Source organism: Taudactylus pleione, unplaced genomic scaffold (assembly GCF_031769625.1).
Source record: "Taudactylus pleione unplaced genomic scaffold, aTauple2 ptg000156l, whole genome shotgun sequence".
Lineage (NCBI taxonomy): Eukaryota > Metazoa > Chordata > Amphibia > Anura > Myobatrachidae > Taudactylus > Taudactylus pleione.
In genome coordinates, this window is record NW_028284558.1 from 10,565,961 (window position 1) to 10,584,053 (window position 18,093).

At 43.2% G+C, this 18,093-nt stretch overlaps 1 protein-coding gene across 5 annotated transcripts in view; it reads left to right on the top strand.

Annotated features, from left to right (window-relative positions):
• Positions 1-18,093, top strand: part of XIRP2 (xin actin binding repeat containing 2) — a 304,492-nt gene that overhangs the window by 125,417 nt on the left and 160,982 nt on the right. For 4 of the 5 annotated variants that reach the window (XR_015878805.1, XR_015878806.1, XM_088474846.1 and 1 more), the window contains exons 2-3: positions 6,399-6,550; positions 17,168-17,299. Coding sequence is in view for 3 of the 5 variants with exons in the window: in XM_088474846.1 (XP_088330972.1) it covers positions 6,399-6,550; positions 17,168-17,299 (284 nt within the window). In the remaining 2 variants the exon portion in view is untranslated. The remainder of the gene's footprint in view (positions 1-6,398; positions 6,551-17,167; positions 17,300-18,093) is intronic. The other variant, XM_088474848.1, reaches the window with a different exon arrangement.

Consider the following 18,093-nt stretch of genomic DNA (forward strand, 5'->3'; position numbering starts at 1 on the left):
TACACTGGTCTATAGCATTTCAAAAGTATGTCTAAAATAGTGATGATTCCGTGTTTATGCTTGTATTAAACTATTTTTTTGGTATCACCCAAATTGTTATATTAGCGGGCAAGAGTTGATATATATCTACCTACTTTTTTGTCATAGCCAGGGTTTCTCCTCATGGTGGTCACCGGGTATTACCTGTGAGGTCATTGTGGCGAGGGGTCTCTGGCAGCGGTGCTGGTGTTTGGCGAGGGGCATTGGCTGTGCATGGTTCTGTGCTGGGCACATTGTCAATGAGGCCTGGTGGTGTTTCCATTCCATTTGGCATGGGCGCCTTCATCTTGCCTCAGGTCATGTGATTCAAGCTGTCCAATCCTGGTGGGTCATGTGCTCTTTCCAGCCAGTCACAGTGCGGCACCTGGTATTTAGGAAGGTCCAGAGCCTTCATTCATTGCCAGTGCAACGTGTTTCTCAGCTGCGGCTGAGAGAGAGTACCTGTGCCTTACCTGTCTGTCTGGAAGCACTACTAACCTGTTACCTTGCCTGCTCCAAACTTGCTGGACTCACCCTGCACCCTCCATTTACCTTTCCCCTGCCTGAGTACCTGAACCTGCTGTTTCCCTGCACCTTGCCTCACACTCTAACTCCCAGCTGGACTTCATTACCTCTGCCTGCACTTCGTTACTGCTCACCAACCCTGCATACTGGACATTTCCTGCCTGTCATTATCTGGACATTCTCCCATTTGCTTCACCACAGTTATCAAGTGCACTTTAGTGCTAAGCCTGGACTTTTTCTTGTGCCATTCCCATGTCTGCTAAATCACTTATTAAAAACTCCACCTTTTTATTTAAATCTGCTTCTGTGTATGCTCCTGTCACCACCCCAGGTCCACAACAAACCAAGACCTTCACAGTTTGCACTGGCCCATGGATCCGGCCACGGAAAAGGAGTCTGGAGTGGATTTATTTAGCTGTATTGCTGGTTGTTTAGAAAACCTGGAAACTATGCAGCATCAAATGGCTCAGTTATTACAAGAGATGTCTAAGCGACAAGATAATCTGCAAACCTCATTAACCACCCCTGTGGTATTAGCAACTACACCTCCTCCTGTGCCTGGTAATACAGGGACCAGGGTATCCCCTTGTTTACACCTACCTATGGAGAGCAAATTTGACGGTAATCCTAAGCTCTGTCGTGGTTTCTTAAATCAGTGTGACATACACTTTACCTTACAGCCTGATAACTTTCCCACTGCTAGAACTAAAGTGGCATACATTGTGTCGTTGTTGTGCGGCTCAGCTTTGGATTGGGCCTCCCCACTCTGGGAGCATTCAGACTCGGTGCTGGATAACTATGCAGACTTTGTGTCATCATTCAGGAGGATTTTCGATGAACCTGGACGCACTGTGTCAGCATCGTCCAGTATCATGAACCTGAGACAAGGAACCCGTCCTGTCAGCTAATATGCCATACAGTTTCAAATCTTGGCATCAGAGCTTAAGTGGAATGAGGAGGCCCTCACCTCAGCCTTTTGGCATGGCCTTTCGGACCGGCTAAAAGATGATCTGATCACCCGTGAGCTTTCCACTAATTTAAATGAGTTGATCTCACTCTGCAATAAAATTGACTTATGCTTCAGAGAATGTCAGGCTGAAAAGCACAGAACTGACCGGCAAAAGTCATTCACTCCTCCCTTGCCTACCCGTCCACCCCATCCTCCTATAGATGAGGAGCCTATGCAGGTGAACCAAACTCATCTCTCCAAAGAGGAACGTCATGCTAAAGAACCTCTGTCTATACTGTGGAGATCCGGGTCACCTGGTGGCCTCCTGCTCCCATATATCGGGAAAAGCACGTTCCTAACTGACCCTGGGGACATCAAGTTAGGAGTTATGAGCCCGTCCCCTAATACTAAAGATTTCAAAATTTCCCTATCTTTGGATCTTAAGCCTAAGCCTGTTTTCATTTCTGCTCTATTGGATTCTGGAGCAGCCGGAAACTTCATGACTTCTTGTCTAGTTGATAAACTACAGATTCCATGTTCATCTCTCCATCACGCAAACTCCCTGACCTCTGTAGGTGGACGGCCTCTAGCTAAAGGAGTGGTCACCAAGGATACTCAACCAGTATTAGTCCGTGTTGGGACACTCCACTCCGAGTCTTTGAAGTTCTTAGTGATACCTGAGGCCTCCCAAGAAATCATTTTAGGACTACCCTGGTTACACCAGCATAATCCCAGCATAGACTGGTGTTCTATGCAAATTCTTTCATGGGGAACGGACTGTCAGAAAACCTGTCTTCCCAAGATACGACCTGTAAGAAAGACAGTTTCATCAATATCTCCAGCTATTCCCAAGGAGTACCAGATGTTCTCTGACATTTTTTCCGAACAACAGGTGAATGTCTTACCTCCCCACAGAGAATGAGATTGTCCAATGGAGCTGATGCCTGACAAGTTGCCACCTCGTGGTCGCACCTATCCTCTATCCTTGCCTGAGACTCAAGCCATGTCTGAATACATCCAGGACAACGTAGCAAAAGGATTTATTCATCCTTCCACCTCTCCTGCTGGAGCTGGCTTCTTTTTTGTCAGAAAAAAGGACGGTGGCCTGAGGCCTTGTATAGACTACAGGGGCCTTAATGATATAGCGGTCAAGAATCGATATCCTCTTCAGGGGTTCATCATATTCTCAAAATTGGATTTGAGAGGGGCTTATAATCTCATCCGTATTCGTGCTGGTGATGAATGGAAGACCGCCTTTAATACTAGAGATGGACATTTTGAATACCTTGTGATCCCCTTTGGGTTGTGCAATGCCCCTGCCATGTTTCAGGGCTTTGTTAATGAAATTTTCCGGGACTTGTTGTATGTCTCAGTTGTAGTTTACCTGGATGATATACTGATTTTTTTCGTCTTCTATAGAGAAACATCATGAACATGTGAAGGAAGTATTATCCCGTCTAAGAAAGAACCACCTTTACTGCAAATTGGAGAAATGTGTCTTTGGAGTACCCAGTGTGCAATTCCTTGGTTACATAATCTCCAGCTCCAGTCTTGAAATGGATCCCAAGAAGGTGCAGGCAATTTTGGATTGGTCCCGACCTCAAACCTTGAAAGCCATCCAGAGATTGCTTGGGTTCACCAACTACTATAGATGTTTTATTAAAGGATTCTCCTCATTATTGGCTCCCATCACTGCTCTGACCCGTAAAGACGCTAATCCTGCCCTATGGTCACCTGAGGCAGGGACTGCCTTCCATCTTTTAAAACAGGCTTTTATTTCTGCTCCAGTCTTACGTCAACCAGATTTGGACAGGCCTTTTCTACTGGAAGTGGATGCGTCTTCAGAGGCCGTGGGTGCAGTTTTTTCCCAGCGTTATGAGGATAATCAAGTTCATCCCTGTGGGTTTTTCTCCAAAAAATTCTCGCCTCCCAAAAGAAATTATGCCATAGGTGAACAAGAACTCCTGGCAGTGAAATTGGCATTAAAAGAATGGAGATACCTGCTGGAAGGGGCTAAGTTCCCCTTCACTGTTTTCACAGATCATAGAAACCTCCTATTCCTCATGAACTCCAGTGCGTGAGTCCTCGTCTGGCCCGATGGGCAATATGTTTTGCTTGGTTCCAGTTCACCCTAACCTTCTGGTCTAGAGCCCTTAATCAAAAGGCAGATGCTCTGTCCAGATCTCTCCTCTGTGATGACAAAGCAGAGAATCAACAAAATACCCCTGTCTTGGAGTCAAGAGTGTTTGCCACCCTACAAGTACAGCCTCCCACTGGGAAGTCCTTTGTGGCCCTGGAGTAAAGGAAGCAGCTCCTCACCTGGGCTCATTCCTCTCGCTTTGCAGGTCACTCAGGTACCCGGAAGACACTGGAATTTCTGAAGAGAGGCTATTGGTGGCCATCCATGAAAGCAGACATGTCAGAGTTTATTTCTTCATGCTCCTTGTGTGCTCAGCATAAGTCTTCACATCAGGCTCTGGTGGTGAGTTGTTGCCACTACCTATTCCATCACATCCATGGATGCATCCCTCCATGGACTTCGTCACGGATCTGCAGAATTCTCAAGGGTTCACTACCATCTGGGTCGTAGCAGACCGATTCTCAAAAATGGTCCATTACATACCACTAAAGAAATTACCTTCTGCTCCTGACCTAGCTCATTTGTTTGTACAACATATATTCTGTCTCCATGGTCTTCCTGCCGAGATAGTCTCTGACCGTGGTGCTCAGTTTACAGCAAAATTTTGGAGAGCCTTATGTTCAGTATTGCAAGTAAAGCTAAATTTTTCTACGGCTTATCACCCACAAAGCAATGGTTCCACCTAGAGGGTTAATCAAGACCTTGAGACCTTCCTGAGGATTTTCATGACATCTTCCCAAGACAATGGGTCTGTATTGCTGCCATGGGCTGAATTTGCGCATAATGCCTCCTACCACTCTTGCACAAACCAAACCCCATTCCAAGTGGTTTACGATCTTCATCCTTGGGTTCCTCAATTTCAAAGCCTGCCCGTCTTTGATGTACCAGCTGTGGAAGACACTGTAAAGAGATTTGCATCAATTTGGACTCAAGTTCATGCTGACCTGGAGAAGGCGTCCTCCCATTACAAATTTCAAGCTGAGAGGAAGCGTAGGATAGTACCACGTATGCAAGTTGGAGACCAAGTCTGGTTGTCCACCCAGAACCTACGGCTCAGAGTACCATCTCTGAAATTTGCTCCACGCTTCATCGGGTCCTACTCCATTATAGAAATTATTAACCCCATGGCTTATCGCCTTCAGTTGCCCCCTTACCTGAAAATTCCCAACTCCTTTCATATCTCCCTGCTTAAACCCCTAGTGTTGAATAAATTCCACAGTGTCCTGCCTGCTTCTCCCCATGTCCAGACTGAAAGAGCGTGGAGTTTGAGGTTTCCCAAGTCTTGCGACTCTCGTATCCGCAGAGGACATCTGCAGTACCTCTTGGATTGGAGGGGTTATGGTCCAGAGGAGCGTTGTTGGACTGATGCCCATGATATCCATGCTCCTGCACTCATCAAAAGGTTCCAAGCTGCCCATCTGGAGAAACCTGGTGAATGTCCTGAGGCCACCCTTAAGGGGGGGTACTGTCATGGCCAGGGTTTCTTGGCATGGTGGTCACCGGGTATTACCTGTGAGGTCATTGTGGCGAGGGGTCTCTGGCAGTGGAGCTGGTGTTTGGTGAGGGGCCTTGACTGCGCATGGTTCTGTGCGGGCACATTGTCACTGAGGCCTGGTGGTGTTTCCGTTCCATTTGGCATGGTCGCCGCCATCTTGCCTCAGGTCATGTGATTCAAGCTGTCCAATCCTGGTGGGTCATGTGCTCTTTCCAGCCAGTCACAGTGTGGCACCTGGTATTTAGGAAGGTCCAGAGCCTTCATTCATTGCCAGTGCAATGTGTTTCTCAGCTGCGGCTGAGAGAGAGTACCTGTGCCTTACCTGTCTGCCTGGAAGCACTACTAGCCTGTTACCTTGCCTGCTCCAAACCTGCTGGACTCACCCTGCACCCTCCATTTACCTTTCCCCTGCCTGAGTACCTAAACAAGCCGTTTCCCCGCACCTTGCCTCACACTATAACTCCCAGCTGGACTTCATTACCTCTGCCTGCACTTCGTTACTGCTCACCACACCTGCATACTGGACATTTCCTGCCTGTCATTATCTGGACATTCTCCCATTTGCTTCACCACAGTTATCAAGTGCACTTTAGTGCTAAGCCTGGACTTTTTCTTTTGCCATTCCCATGTCTTCTAAATCACTTATTAAAAACTCCACCTTTTTATTTAAATCTGCTTCTGTGTCTGCTCCTGTCACCACCTCAACAAACCCAGACCTTCACACTTTTTATTATCAAGTGGATATAGCCAAGGCTTTACCTTCCACAAGTCAAAAGAAGAAATATCCTAGAATTGAATGAAGAGATGAAGTTCTCACCTTGTCTTCTGGATCCTAGCTCTTTTCTCCCCACCATCCCAGTGCTTTGGCCACCAAGCACGATCGGCAATAAGTGACTGCTGCCTACAGAGTAGAGTGACAAAAGTCTACAGTACTCAATCCTTAACTAACTGCAGTGTTTTGACTGATCTTGTGAAAAGTTTTGGGATAGAAGTAGGAGAGGAGTTATTCTTCCTATTTTGTCTCTAGTCCAATTATTGGGTCAGTTACAGTGCTTCGAAGGAAGTGGCCAGCTAGTTAACAGAACATAGGTGGATGAAACTTAGGGCAGCAAAGGGGGTTGGAACTCTCTTGCCTCTTGAAAACATTGTTGTATGTATTTATATATACATTCTGTAGTTCTATGCATTTGTAGAATGTATGCCTCCAACAGTCTCTCATATTCAATTTGTGGACCCAAATTCTTACATGTGTTTCTTGAATTCATTGCTAGGTGTCACAAAAAACAAAAAAGAACCATCAGAAGGGACCTCCAAGAGTGGTGATAATATACCTTTGGATTTGCTTGAATCTCTACCGTTAAAAGAAAGAATGGCTATGTATCAAGCGGCTGTTACCAACAAAGGGCAAACCACCGCCATGAATGTAAGTTATACAAATAGTTCATCTTTGTTTTGCTGTTTATAAACTAAATAATAAAATGATTTATGTTACAATAAGTAATACAATATTTTATATATTGGTACAGTGTTGCTATAATGTGGACCCTTAAACATTTTCTGGATTTCTGCACAAGTGTGATTTTAAATATGTTCAACTCTTCATATAAGCCATAAAAATAAATGAAGTGATCTCTAAATTATATAATACAAAAAATATATACTTATCATATCCAATTAATGTGTGCAATATTGTAGTGCGTCTTAGTCTTAGTCATGCAGAAATGATGTGAAAAAGAAGCTTTGCGCAAGCAGAGTCCCACAGGATTTGTTGACTGGCTGTTTTATGCAACTGCAGCAATAGTGTATGAGGATAGTGGTGTAAATTCATGCCAGGCACCCGAGGCAAAATGGATGGTAGAGCTCCCACTCCCCTGTTGGCCCTAGCTTGCTCCAGCCTCTCGCGTGTCTCGTGTGTCAGCCAGCTACCAGTGTCTCTCCAGCCAGCTCCCCTCTGCAGAGTCGCCCCTAACCAATTTGGTGCCCTAGGCAAGATTTTGGCCGGTGCCTCCTTGCTGATAATCCTATCACACTACACTCTACAGACACTCTCCCCCATCTCTTCAAACATGATACTCAATTTTCACTTACCCCTTAGGTGTTCATTTCTTTTCTTTCTTCCTTTACGAGTCTGGCAGAGGACACAAAATTGTAAATAATTTGCCCCCATAACATTTATATTACATATCTCTCTTTCTCTCTCCCCACACACACAAAATATAAATAAATATTGACATGTATAGCCATATATCTATATATATAAATATATATATATATATACATACCCATACATATATATATATATATATATATATATATGTGTGTGTGTGTGTGTCAATATATATATATATATATATATATATATGTGTGTGTGTGTGTGTCAATATATATATATATGTGTGTGTGTCAATATATATATATATATATATATATAGATCCAAGCGTGCCCGGCACTCCAATTGTAAGAAACGCTCCGGTGCCCTCCAGGGTCAGAAACAACCAAATAAATAAACATCCATCAGCGGAGGCACTCATGAGCAATTGAAATAAAAAGTCCTTTAATCCTACGTTTCGGGATCAAACTCCCGTCGTCAGGGACATACAGCAACATTAAAATCACCCACAACGCACATACATATACCCACAGAGCTACCCCAATCAACTTTAAAATTTGACACACCTGTTGAGGAGCGGGCCAGAGAAGTCCTCATCAGCGCGGCCCGACAGCCCAACGCCGAGTGATGACATCACTCACCTGCGCCCGCCTCACGTGGTCACCGTCTGGTGTTGCTAAGCAACCAGACAACAATCCACACGGAATTAGATATAAATTAATCTGTACAGTGAGTGACATGCCACACACCAGTACAACAATAATACTACACATTTAAAAACCTAAACAAACAAAACATAACACCATTTCTATTTTATCCCTCAAATTGTCTAAAGAAACAGGAACTGGAGGCAGCGTGCATAAACTACACCCAATCTATCACAGCAGATTTGTTCATTCTTTCTTATTATTAGATAAATAATTAATCTCCATCATAAATCAATAGGACATATATCCAGAATATATCTTACAACTAACCATATAATGTCCTAATATAGCAATAATTCTTAATGTGCACCATTTATCTATACAAACATTTTAAACAATCACAAAAAAGAAAAAACAAAAACAAATATAAACCTCAATGTGCTGCCAACCAGTATTATATTCATAAAGTACATATACCCCATAAGGATGTCGCAGATTAAATTAAACATTTCAATCCCAAGGTTTCATTAAGGACTCTGGGGGCCAAGGTGCCCAATTTGTATATCCACCTTGACTCCTTTTGCAGCAACCTTTTGCCTCTGTCACCCCCACATTTTGATAGTGGGTCATGATCGATAATGATTGCTCGCAAATTCTCCACCCCATGTTTGGCCTGCAAAAAGTGCCTTGCTACGGGCTGATCACTACGTCCCGTCTCCAATGCCTGTCTGATGACACTCCTGTGCAGTGCCATCCTTTCGTTAAACTTCCTTTCTGTCTTGCCCACGTAGTTTAACCCACATGGGCAAGACAGAAGGTAAATCACATGTGTTGTGTGGTACAGGTCAGAGCAAATCTGATACTATATTTCTTCCCGGTATGGGGATGTGAAAATGTGTCACCCACAGAGAGTGATCTGCAGGTCACACATCCCAAACAACGGAAACAGCCCAATCTTTTACTCAAAAAGTGACTAGTAACAACTTTGTCCATACCAGTTATATCAATTTTTACAAGCCTCTCCTTCAAATTCCGTCCCCTTGTATGACAAGGCATGAGCCTAGATCCATACAACGCTGGGAGTTCTGTGTCCGAGCTAATAATTGGCCACCACGCCTTTGCTTTACTGTTGGTTCTCCGGCTGCCTGTTGTATATTTATTAACCCAAGGAACAACTTGTTTTGTATCACTACGGTAGCTATTACTTTTTTGATATGAGAGTTTGCTCTCTAGGCATATTCAATGCCTTTGTTTTGGTACTCTCTAGGTCCTTTCTTTTGTATCCTCGGGCTACAAATTTCTCTAACGTCTCTTGCATCACCACTTCTACTTGTGTAGAGTCAGATACAATTCTCCGCACTCTCAAAAATTGAGAAAATGGAAGCCCCCTGCGTAAAGCTGCAGGGTGAAAACTATCATATTTGAGAAGAGTGTTCCTGTCTGTACTCTTAGAAAATAGGGTAGTTACTATATCATTATTCTGTAAAGATATACTCACATCCAAAAACTGGATGCTAACACTACTAATATATATATCTATACATAGTATAAAATAAAGTCCCTGGTAGGTGTCTGTTTGTTTGGGCTAATCTAGAGAACCAAAATACACATTTTGATGCAGTTGTCACTATTCTATAGAGCATTTGTTTAGGTGTATGAAACATTAATGTAGGACAAAACGGAGCCAAGCAGTGATAATTTTAGTGAAGTAAGCCAATGAAAAAATGGCCATCCGAGCAATGTCTTGGCTTCCCATTCCCGGTAAGAGTCTGCTTTGGCATGACAATAAGTAAAGCACAGGGATAGACACTTAACGTGGCTGGAGTTGACCTGAGTGGAGACAGTTTTTCTCATGGACAACTTTACGTAGCCCTTTCGCATGTCACGTCAAAACTTAGGGGTCTATTCATGTAGATCTGCAGTACAGAATTGTTACTTATCACTATAGATTGCATCAGTTCGATGCGATCTAAAGCTTTGCTAAGTAGCAATTCATGTACACTAACCTGTTTGGAGAATCAATGCAGTAAATCCCGGTGTGGCAGTCTGGTATTCTCTTTTTTTTTCGGTGTCTCTTTGTTTTTTTTCCTTTACCATTCCGCGCATGTGCCATTTTGAATTCCTTACCGCACCCCTGGGTTCATCCAGTATCTCTCATCCAGGACCCCTCTCCCAGATGACTTACTTAGGACTCTTAAGAGTCAGGGCCAGACAGCCACGGTCGCCCCTTCTTGCTTTTTCCGGCTCCTTCCCGGACTTAGTGGGCGCCTGCTGGAGGCAGAGGCATGAGGTGTGAATCATGGGACTAGTGGCTCTGGCTGAGCATGCACAGCAGCCCACCCACGGCGAATTTTCTTATCCATGGGCACCTTGTAAACCATAACGCCAGGAGCCTCTGGTGATACGATCAAAAGCCTGTGAGTCATAATGTTTGGCCAATCTCCCAAAGAATGCTGAAAGAGCATGCAGGTACCGCATAACACAATGCAGAATGTGCTGCTAGTATTCTGTATTCTGTATTCTGCTGGTACTAGTAAATGGCACATTCTCATATATAAAAGATGGTTAAAAGCGCTCTAGTTAAGGTACAGGTGTAATGTGTCTTATTTGTCCAATAAGCGTAAAAGGAGGTTCAACAGTCTTATATTCTTATAGTCACTTTTTGCAGTTCAATTGTCGCATATATTTCAATCCTGATCCTTCTGTATGGTCTCAAAAAACTTGGTCTCTCCACTTGGTTTCCACACTATAACCCCTCAGCGTCAGTTATTCATAAAAGACAAAAGTGGGGAAAACACATATTGGACCTTATTCAGAGGCGGCCATACGGTCTACGACCACACGGCCGCCTCAATGTTTTGCCAGTGCGCATGCGCCGGTCGTAGCGGGTCTCTTTCCAAAGGGGGCGAGCTGTCGATGTTGATTGACAGCTCGCCCCGTTTGGAAGGCGGGCCGGGGGGGTGGCAGCCCAAACGGAGGCGTTCCCATGGGAACGCCTGCCGTTTGGGGGAGGCCCCACTGTGGAGAGCTTCCAGCTCTGACCATCGCGACCATCACCCGAGCGGTCGTTACAGCTGTGGGTGTAAACCCACAGCCTAACGACCGCAACAGAGGCGGGCGGTCAGGATGCAAGTGGCCGCCCAGTTTCTGAGCGACCGCTTGCATCCTCCGACCGCCTCTGAATGAGCCCCATAGTGTAAAACCATTTACAATTATTTCAAAACATAGCATAGCTAAAAATGGTCGCGTACCATCAGGGACCTTTTATGAATCTTAAACGTATAGGGGTTTTCTGCTCCCCCTATTAAGCAATACCTTCCCACAGTTAGGTTCTGGATGGCAGCACCACAGGATACATGGTAATATAAGACTGTTGAACCTCCTTTTATGCTTATTGGACAAATAAGACACATTACACCTGTACCTTAACTAGAGCGCTTTTAACCATCTTTTATTTTGTGCACATATACGTTTGTGATTGGTGAATATCACGCAGTTTATCAGCTGCCTGTTGTAGTGTGGATCTCAAGCATTTATTATTTCGCATTACATTCTCATATATGATCTTGGGTTAGACAAAATACGTGAGCAGATCTTACATGAATTCTATGCATACAGAAACCAAAAAGGAAAAAGAGGAGCTTCTAATTGTAGTGCGCTTCTGTGATTTGCTCTTAAGAGTACAATACAATTAGTCGCTCTTCTTTTTCCTATTTAGCTTGTATATAGATTGCATTCTAGAGCTAGTAGTAGCACACCAATGTGCAGATAATATTAAAGGAAAAAATATATATTATCATTAGGATAAGATCGATGCGAATAATTATGTATAATACAATATTGATGCGGGATGACTGTTTTTCTTTGTGTTGCAATCTATATTCCATATGTCAGGCAAGAAATCTTGTTGATTTTTTTTCCTGACTGCAGGAAAACCTTTCCTATACTTACTGACATCCACATCTAGTATACAGGTCTACTTTTGTTCATGTTGGCAGAGACCTTGTAGAAACTCAAGAGAGACAATAAGAACATTATAATGGGTCAAAGGAAGTCAGGTCATTTAAACTAAGGGGAAAACTCTTGCTGCTAGTTTCCCCAAAATATGGACAAGGCCCCTATGTGGCAAATTAAACCATAGGTCCAATAAATTATAATCTCTCTCATCCAGGGAAAGGTGCAAGTGTATCATGGTGATCACCTGAAGCTTTTCCAAGAGGAAAGTCTAATAGCAGTAAGAGTTGGAGGCATGAGAGACCCTGAGATTCCCAATTGGTCTAGCTTGTCTACTAGACAAAGAGACCAAGTTCACAGAATGGTACCCCGGAATGGAGATGTATTTCCTTCTGCTGCTGGATGCACCAATTTAGGGGTACAAAGATCAGGTTTATTATATAAGAAGACAAATGCACTGTCAGGAACATTTGTTCTCCATGGTGTCTGCCTCACTTGGTAGGGTGACGCTAAGGGAGGGATATGTCACAAACTAAAGGGCTTACCCCATGTGTCTACTAGAGATCCTCTGACAGCTAGGGTATGACTGTAATGAAGACTCACAAGCAAACCAAATAGAGCACCTTTTCTAATCACCATTATATAGGGCAGATGGCTGTTGGCAGATGCAGAGGGAAAAGAACAAGGATGTGATACCTGTCATTATGACTAGAGCTGTGAAAGGGACACAGTTTAACCATTTAACAGGCGTGGTCACATGTAATGCGACTGGAGCCAAAAGCGGTTCATCTGGCAAGCCTTCTCTGACCCCCCAGTTTTAACAGAGGAGATATCCTCTGCCTGCCCGGAACCCCTCAAAATTGATGCAGCTGTCTGTGACCGCCAACATCACTGCCAGAATTGCGCCACAGAATGCAGCGCGAACGGCACTCTGGGGCACTTCCGCGGAAAATAAAAGTGCAAGGAGGGGACACATAGTTCCCCTCCGAGCAACGCTTTGCTGATCTCTGCATAGTGCTCTGCAAAAGTGAGGGGGCGGCGCTGGGCCACAGGGGGGAAGTCAACGAAGGGGGGCATCTTTTGGCCCTGGTGGGCATGGGAGTTATGCAGGGCATCAAAATATTTTTTGGCTTGGGGAGGTGGGGATACCTAGAATTTTTTTTTTACATCTATACAGTGACACATGGGGAGGGTACTAAGGTGGGCACCTATTGTCCCTTGGAGTGAGGGTGGGGGCTCTTCCACAGGTATCTACTACCACTAGGAGGGGGAGGGGCTATTTTTGATGGGGGTGGGATGTTAGATTACAATGGGGGACTATGGACAGGGGGGTAGGGGGGATGCAAAACATCCCCTAGGTATATTTTTTTTATTAAAATATTTAAATATATTTTAAAAAAAACTTTTTAAAATTTATTACATTTAAAAAAAAAACAAAACAATTTCTGTGTAGTTTTTCCGAAAAAAAAAGAAATTAGTCAGTTAAGTTGTTAAAAGGTTTGTGCTTTCTGTGGGCGAGGTAATCAAATCTGGACCAGCTGGCCAAACTGATAGTCGTTGGTTTAGGTTAGCTTAGTGCTGGGGATCGCCAAGAAGAAATGATGATATTTGTGTGAAAGTTGTCTGCCATCCTCACGAATAAAGCCGACTATCAAGCCAAACATTGTAACAATGTTACAATGTGAGCGTCATCCTGAAGGTATCTGTGTCACAATATTTATGAATTAGATGAAGAGCTGAATACAAAGGTTGGACACTCCCTATGAGACAAGCAGTAGCCCCTATTAGTGCCAACATTAATACCCCATGTCATGGCAATTGTTGATTGATCTCTGGCTCACACTAATAATGGCTGGTAATGAAATGGACCTGGTTTCCTTAAGTACAGCACATTGTCTACTCAGCAATGCACAGATACACCATCCAAATACTTTCCAATCTTCCACAAACCAGGATGACAGGACAGTCCCCTGAAACCGCAACTGTCCCACCAAAATCAAGATGGTTGGGCAGTATGTTGCAGTACAGACACGTACCTTCTTCCACTTTGAATACATTCCATTATCATTTACCAAGCACACTTCTCTTTTACTGTTCTTCCATTTATGAACGATTCTTAACAAAACAAAACAGTACAGTACATGAAACAGCATAAAATATTCTGAGCATCCTAATACACAGTGGACACTGGTCTGAACCAGTATACATCAGCAACTTGACATCACTAAATTGGTGATATTGCCAGTTCCTGGCTGCTATTTCTTCATTTCACAAAAAGGCAGCCTCAATGCTGTGTCGGTGATGGGAACACTTCAAGGTATTATAAAAGTCTGTTTCCATCACAGGACACTTTTGAATATATATAAAAAAAAAATAATAAAAATTATTGCAGATTTCACAAATACATTCAGTGCTGAATACTAATTTAAGTTGAAATCTAGTGAAACATTGCTGTTAAATAAAATTAATCATGGGTCAAAGCAGCGATAACATTTGCTAATGAAAAAAAACACATCACATACGTCTCTAGCATTCAAATTTTCTCCTACCCAAGTGTAATAAGGCAATCTTATAATAACACTTTATAGATTTATAGATAACGCTGTGTCCCAGCTTTTGTTACTGGATGCAAGAATAATTTTTAAATCTCATTTTAATTCACCGGCCGTGCGGTTTCCCCTTTCTTTCTGTACACTCCAAATCCATTAGGAGCAGTCTAATCAACATAGAAATAAGGTAGAGTAGCAATGACTCAGTTAAACCAATTACGATTAGTGCAAGAAATTAGATGCTGTATGATTGGCAGATTTACGGACAGGAGATAATAAAAACCATGTGAAAAAAGTAATTTTCTCTTCTAAAAGAACAGTTGAAATGTAAAGATACACGGCTTTTTGTTACAGAAGCAGGTAGAAACAGAAGAGTAGTTTATGCAAGGTAAGTATAACTAAATATGGGTGCAGGGTGTGCTGTGCGGGACCATCGGGACCCAGGGGCCCGTGTGCACCGCACATCCTACACCCATTATAAATACGCCCCTGACTAAGCCACAGCCAGAGCAACCAATGAGACACTTGATTGTTTGCTGTGAAATGCAATGTTAAACAAATGTACCCAATGATTATTAGAAGCCCCATAACAGGGCGCCACTGCACCCATCCCGAGCGGTGCTCAAGGTGTAATTGCTAAGAGCCCCAGATATCACCTTCTATGGAAACTAGCCTGCTGCTCAAAGCATCCCAGAGAGGCTCCAAGTGGCAGAACAGATCCCATAGCACTGTGGGAGAAGACGTAATGTCTCTCCCCGCCCAGTGCGGGAGTCATGAACAGATCAAAATTGCAGGTTGCAGAGGATTGTGAGTACGGCTGGTATCACCCACAGGGCATCCCGCAACAACTGCACCGCCCTCCTTACGCCCCTGATTATTAGCACGCAGAGGTTCTCAGTCCATACAGACCTGTAAATTAGCATCAAAAGTACAAGCTGATCTACCTATTGGCACATAGACTTGTGTCTTGGGCAGTGGTTCTCATCTGCAGTCCTCAAGTATCACCAACAGGTCATGATTTGTGGATGTCTTTGATCATGCACAGGTGAGCTAATATATTTTGCTGGGCCAGTAATTATACCGCCTGGTTTCACAGTTGAGAACCACTGATCTAGGGTATAGATAAAAATAGCACATGTTCACCACAGTCAGAGCATCTTGCTGTTTTGTTGTTAAATGCACCGAGCAAAGCTATAAAGTTTTATTTGTCAGATGAATATTGACTGTCCACTAGGCATTTATTTAATCTCCTTTCCATTTAATTACTCATGCATTCCTTATAACTGTCCTTATTTCAGTGGAGCAGTCTTGCTTCTAACAGCCATAACTTCAGGACTATTAGAAGTATGTTTCACTTATCTCAGCAATGAAATGATATGTATAGGAGAGGGAGGCGGGGTGCAGTCTAGATCTTCATAAGTGTGGCATTGGAACAATTTCAATTGTCTAGTGCAGTGGTTCTCAAACCCGGTCCTCAGGACCCCACGCAGGTCACGTTTTGCAGGTCACCCTGTAGGTGCACAGGTGTATTCATTACCCACTGACACATTTTAAGAGATCCACAGGTGGAGCTAATTATTTCACTTGATTCTGTAGGAAGACTTGAAAAACATGCACTGTTTGGGGTCCTGAGGACCGAGTTTGAGAACCTGTGGTCTAGTGTCAATGATGGAAGGTTAACCCAACATTACACTTTGACCAACGTTTTCAAATTTTTTAAACAAGACTTTATCCCTTTACCAATAGGCCAGGCCTGGGGGGATCTTTTCTTGTCACTGTGTACTTGTAAGGAAGGTTATATTACAAGGGTTTACTACGATAACAACTTTTCCAACAACAGTACTTTGGAATACCCCCACTCTTCACTCCATTTAGCACTGTGCAAGTCAGGACCTCAGCTTGTCACCTGCGGTGCTGCTCAGTTGTCTTCATAGCCACTACTCCCTCCTAGGGAAATAATTGAACATTTGCTAAGCTAACAAAATTAATGTCTCCATTGTGTGTTATTGACGGGTACATATTAAAGTGTAACCTAAATTTAGATTTTAAAACATATATTTGAAGGTTAGGGTCCCCAAGTACATTTGACATTAAATGCCAGCATATTTTAAATAATATACATTTTATTTTCTGTATTTTCCTGTTCAAAACCACAAGCTCTTTCAGAAACAATAGAAACATTTCTTAGAGACCCATCAATCCAGTTTTCTGCGGGGAAACTGTGCAGCTGAAGGCTTTTTATTCATTACCTCCTACTCTGTTTTATGAACACACACCTTTCTTTTGAGAGGCGAACCAAATTGGATCAAAATGCTATGAAAAAATGTAGATGGCTTGTCAGCATGACACACGGAGAGGTGATGCATAGCAGCTGTCAGAAGTAATATGTTTAAGCTGACATTTTCACTGTCTCTTTCCTCGTTTTCGACAGGTTGTCTTTCCCAAAGTAATCACATGGTCAGGCCAGTATGCTGGCTAAAAAAAATTACATACAAAAATGTTTTATATTGATTAGCGATTTATGCCTGCATTTTTATTTTAAATAAAAATGCTTTGGCGAAAGCAGACTAATTTAAAAATGGAGTATTACTCCATGCATCTTTTAGGCATTTTAAATATAGGTCGCATTTATTTCACAAAAAAGTGTTTTATACAGCATGCAGGTTATTAGACTTGTGGAATGTATGTGCAGATCTATCAGTTCTTTCCAGTCTCTGCTGAGGGAATATATATATGGACTTTTAAAGCATAAATATCCATAATTTTAATTTTGTTCTAGGCGCTGGAGGAGTCTGAAGCTTGCACGGTGCCTGGTGGATTGGCCAGCATGAAAAAACACTTTGAAAAGTCAGACAATGTGTCGACTCGCAGTGCTGCTTCGCAGTATCAGTATCAGCACAGATCTGTGAAGGTGAGGCAATTATAAAAGTTTTAAGGCCATTGGGAAATTCCCCTTGTTGGTGCTAGAACAGGTATTTCAGTCTGCAATCCTTGGGGGATTAAAAGCAATCGTACATTTATTTTCCCTACAAATTATCATTAAAGTTACATGGATCATATACATTTTCTCATTGTTTTTATATTAAATCTAAAATATGAATTAATATAATAATGAAATATTAATATTTAAGGAATGTACTTAAACTATAGTAACCTCTAATACAGTGGATTACCACTCTCTTGCTGTAAAAAAAAAAATCAGTCATCCCTTCTATTATACTGCAACGCCAGTCATATGAGTAGCTCACATGCCAGGGCATAGATACTGGCATGTCTATTGACTCAGAGATTTCCCTAGACCTGCACATACTTGTTGACTCCCTGGCTGCTCCTTCCAGGAGGGAGCAGCCAGATCGGCAGAGCAGTGGTTGTGGACAGCAAAAGGGGGCATGGCCGGGCGGGCATATGTAATTTGTGGATGTGCCGGGGGCGGAGCCACTTGATCGCGTCATTTTGGCCACGTCACTGCTACACAATGGCAATAAAACAGGCATTGTGAAGCAGGGGGTGGGGCCAACTTGACGTTATTCAGAGTGAATCGTGTCACCGGTCTCCCCGCTGAGGGAGGTATTTGCGGGGGGGCAGGGGGGATCAGTGTCAATCGGGAGGCTTGCCTGCCTGCCTTTCTGGGGGGCCCGGAGCTGTACCCCTTTATCGGGAGACTACCGGCCAAATCGGGAGAGTAAGCAACCCTGGACTTGCGTT